Genomic DNA, 2,403 nt, shown 5'->3' with positions numbered 1-2,403 from the left:
TGTGGAAGAGGCTTCTGAAGGGCTGGACTGGCTGAGCTCCAGCGAGCTCCGGGGCCACTGAGGTCGGCCTCTGCCTTACCGCAGGGTCAAGTGTCTGGATTTGGAAACAGGAAGGACACTGGTGTCACTGACATGCTTTCCCCCTGAAGCTTCCAACATGTCCTTTCTTTCGTTAACCGCCACTGCTCTCTCCTTGGGGATGTTGAGGATAGACTTTAGGGAGCACCGGCGGCCGATCAGAGCCAGAAGCACCACGCAGGGGGTTTGAAACCTAAATGGATTGGAGGTGTGTAAGGGTAGCTTGGAAGGACGGACGGAGAGTCAGGGTAACACGCCCACATCTGGTGACATTAAAGATCCTGAGGGAGTGGCATCAGGTTGTCCTCTAGGCTCTGCTGGGGGGGGGGTTGCCTCTGGGGAGTCCCACAGTTACTAAATTAGCTGTTGGCACTCTGTCAACTCTGACTCCAGGGAGAGGCCTCAAGTCTGCTAAGGTCTTTTCTCTTTCCAAGCTGTAACTCCTCGCTAGCCAGAGCCCCTGCTCCCCACCAGACATCTGGTTCCTGTCTTTCTCCTGTCCTCCCTCACCTCTCTCTTGCCCTCTTCTGCAATCTTTCTTCTTCTGTCTCTCTCATTCTTGCTTTTCTTCCAGTTTCCTTCCATTTCCTCCTCCAGTCTCCTTCCCTCTCCCTCTCCCCTCTCTAATAGTCAATCAGATGGAGATAAGCCTCAAGAATCACCGGCAAAGGGGTAAATGACAAATCACCTTTTCTTTACCCTAGAAATCCAGTGGTTATCTCTCTCTCCCTCACTTATTCTAGGTCAGAAATGGATCTACTTTGCGATCCCCAAAAACGCTAACGCTTTTAGCTCCTTTGCCAGTGTCACTCTTCTGTGAGTAGACCTGTGCCAGGCAGCATGCTTGGAGCAGAGCTAACCGCAGTGCTGGGTGACAGGCTCACCACACCTCCTAGGAATGAAATAATGCAATAGAGTATAAAATGTTTTTATTTCAAAATGGAAAAAAGGTAGCCATTGTAGTAATAAAAAAATAACAATAAAAACAACAGTATAAAAAGCACATCTCCTTCTCTAATGCAAAGTGATGGATAGCTCCTCGGTCGCTCCCACAGCCTTGGACAAATCACAGTGCATGCTGCATAGCAGCAAAAGTCAATCCCAGACTCCTTGGGTGATCTGTGCAGGGTCCGTTCTGGATTCGGTGGCTTCTCCTCGGAACAGCACCTGACTCTGCTGTCTTCCACCGGGAGTCATGATTTCTCTATGTCTCTGTCTTTGTCTCCCTCCCTCCTCTGCCAGTCCCCGCCTTAGGAAGCATGCTGCCTGAGGGACAGGGCCCGGTTGCACAGGGTCGCCTCCTGTGCCTTGCCTCTGCCCATCAGGGCTTGCTTGTGGAGGGACTGTTGCTCACAAGCGCCCCGCAGCTCGGCCACTGCAGCCTCCTGGTCGCGCAGATGGCTGGCAGCTGTGAAAGGGCTACACACTGTCTCCATCAGGCCGAGCACCACACTGAACAGTGCCAGCACGCTGCCCAGAACGTACAGCTTCACCAGCTTCCCTCGCGGCTTCTGCGCCATCGCCTCTTTGGCCAGAGGGATCAGCTCACGCACACTTTCCATCTGGGCTCTGGGTGGCGAGGGCCTGCAGAGATAGCAGAGGAGAGAGAGGGTTGAGCCTTTCTTCTGGGGGGTTGAACAACAGCACAGCAGGGGACCCAGCGCCGGGAGAGGGGGCTTGGCGGGCAGAGGGGAGAAGGCTGCTGGGGAGGGGATCTGCGGTTTCCCGTCCGCCCTCCCTCGGTTCCGGGCAGGATGCTCACCTAGGGTGCAGCGGGAACAGACAGCACTTGCTGTCGGTGATCAGGAGTGGGTGGATCAGGATGACCGCCTTGGCGTTCTTCTTCCCACAGTGGCCGCTCTTCGAGATGGTCACTTCGCCGCTGCAGCGCTCAGCGTCCAGAGAGAGCCCTTATATCTTTTGCCTGGGATCCGCCTCCTGGCTCGTTGTCCTGGGCCCTGTCTGCTGCCGCCAGGAAAAGAAGGGGGAGGAGGAGGAAGGGTAGCACAGCAGGGGCCCTGGGGGAGGTGCCCACGAGCGGTGCACGCCCCTGCCATGTGCAGCCTGAGACCCTAGACCACGGGTGCTCCAGAGGCTGACAGCCCGAGGCACCACTAGGAGGTGATGACATGCTCTCCTGACAGGACACACTTTCTTTTTCTTGTCTGTAGGTACCCAACTCCTGCAATCCCAGAGGAACCCGAGAAAGACCCTAATGAAAAAATGTGGGGTTCCAAATAGTTGAAAGTTTTCATTTTCATTCAGAAAGGTCCACCTTTTCACCTGTCAGAGAGGGCATGAGTGGGAGGGAAGGGAAGGGAGGGA

The 2,403-nt window shown here is 55.1% G+C and overlaps 1 protein-coding gene across 1 annotated transcript; it reads right to left on the bottom strand.

Moving 5' to 3' along the window:
* Positions 1–990: 990 nt before the first annotated feature.
* On the bottom strand, positions 991–2,002 carry G0s2 (G0/G1 switch 2). Its single transcript, XM_013122623.3, has 2 exons — positions 1,841–2,002; positions 991–1,662 (listed from the first exon to the last, which is right to left on the bottom strand). Exon 2 carries the CDS (start codon positions 1,638–1,640, stop codon positions 1,329–1,331), a length of 312 nt encoding a protein of 103 aa, XP_012978077.1. The 5' UTR covers positions 1,641–1,662; positions 1,841–2,002; the 3' UTR covers positions 991–1,328.
* Positions 2,003–2,403: the final 401 nt, after the last annotated feature.

This window comes from Mesocricetus auratus, unplaced genomic scaffold (assembly GCF_017639785.1).
Source record: "Mesocricetus auratus isolate SY011 unplaced genomic scaffold, BCM_Maur_2.0 Super-Scaffold_100676, whole genome shotgun sequence".
In the NCBI taxonomy this organism is placed as follows: Eukaryota; Metazoa; Chordata; class Mammalia; order Rodentia; family Cricetidae; genus Mesocricetus; species Mesocricetus auratus.
This window is presented reverse-complemented; position numbering and strand designations above follow the sequence as displayed.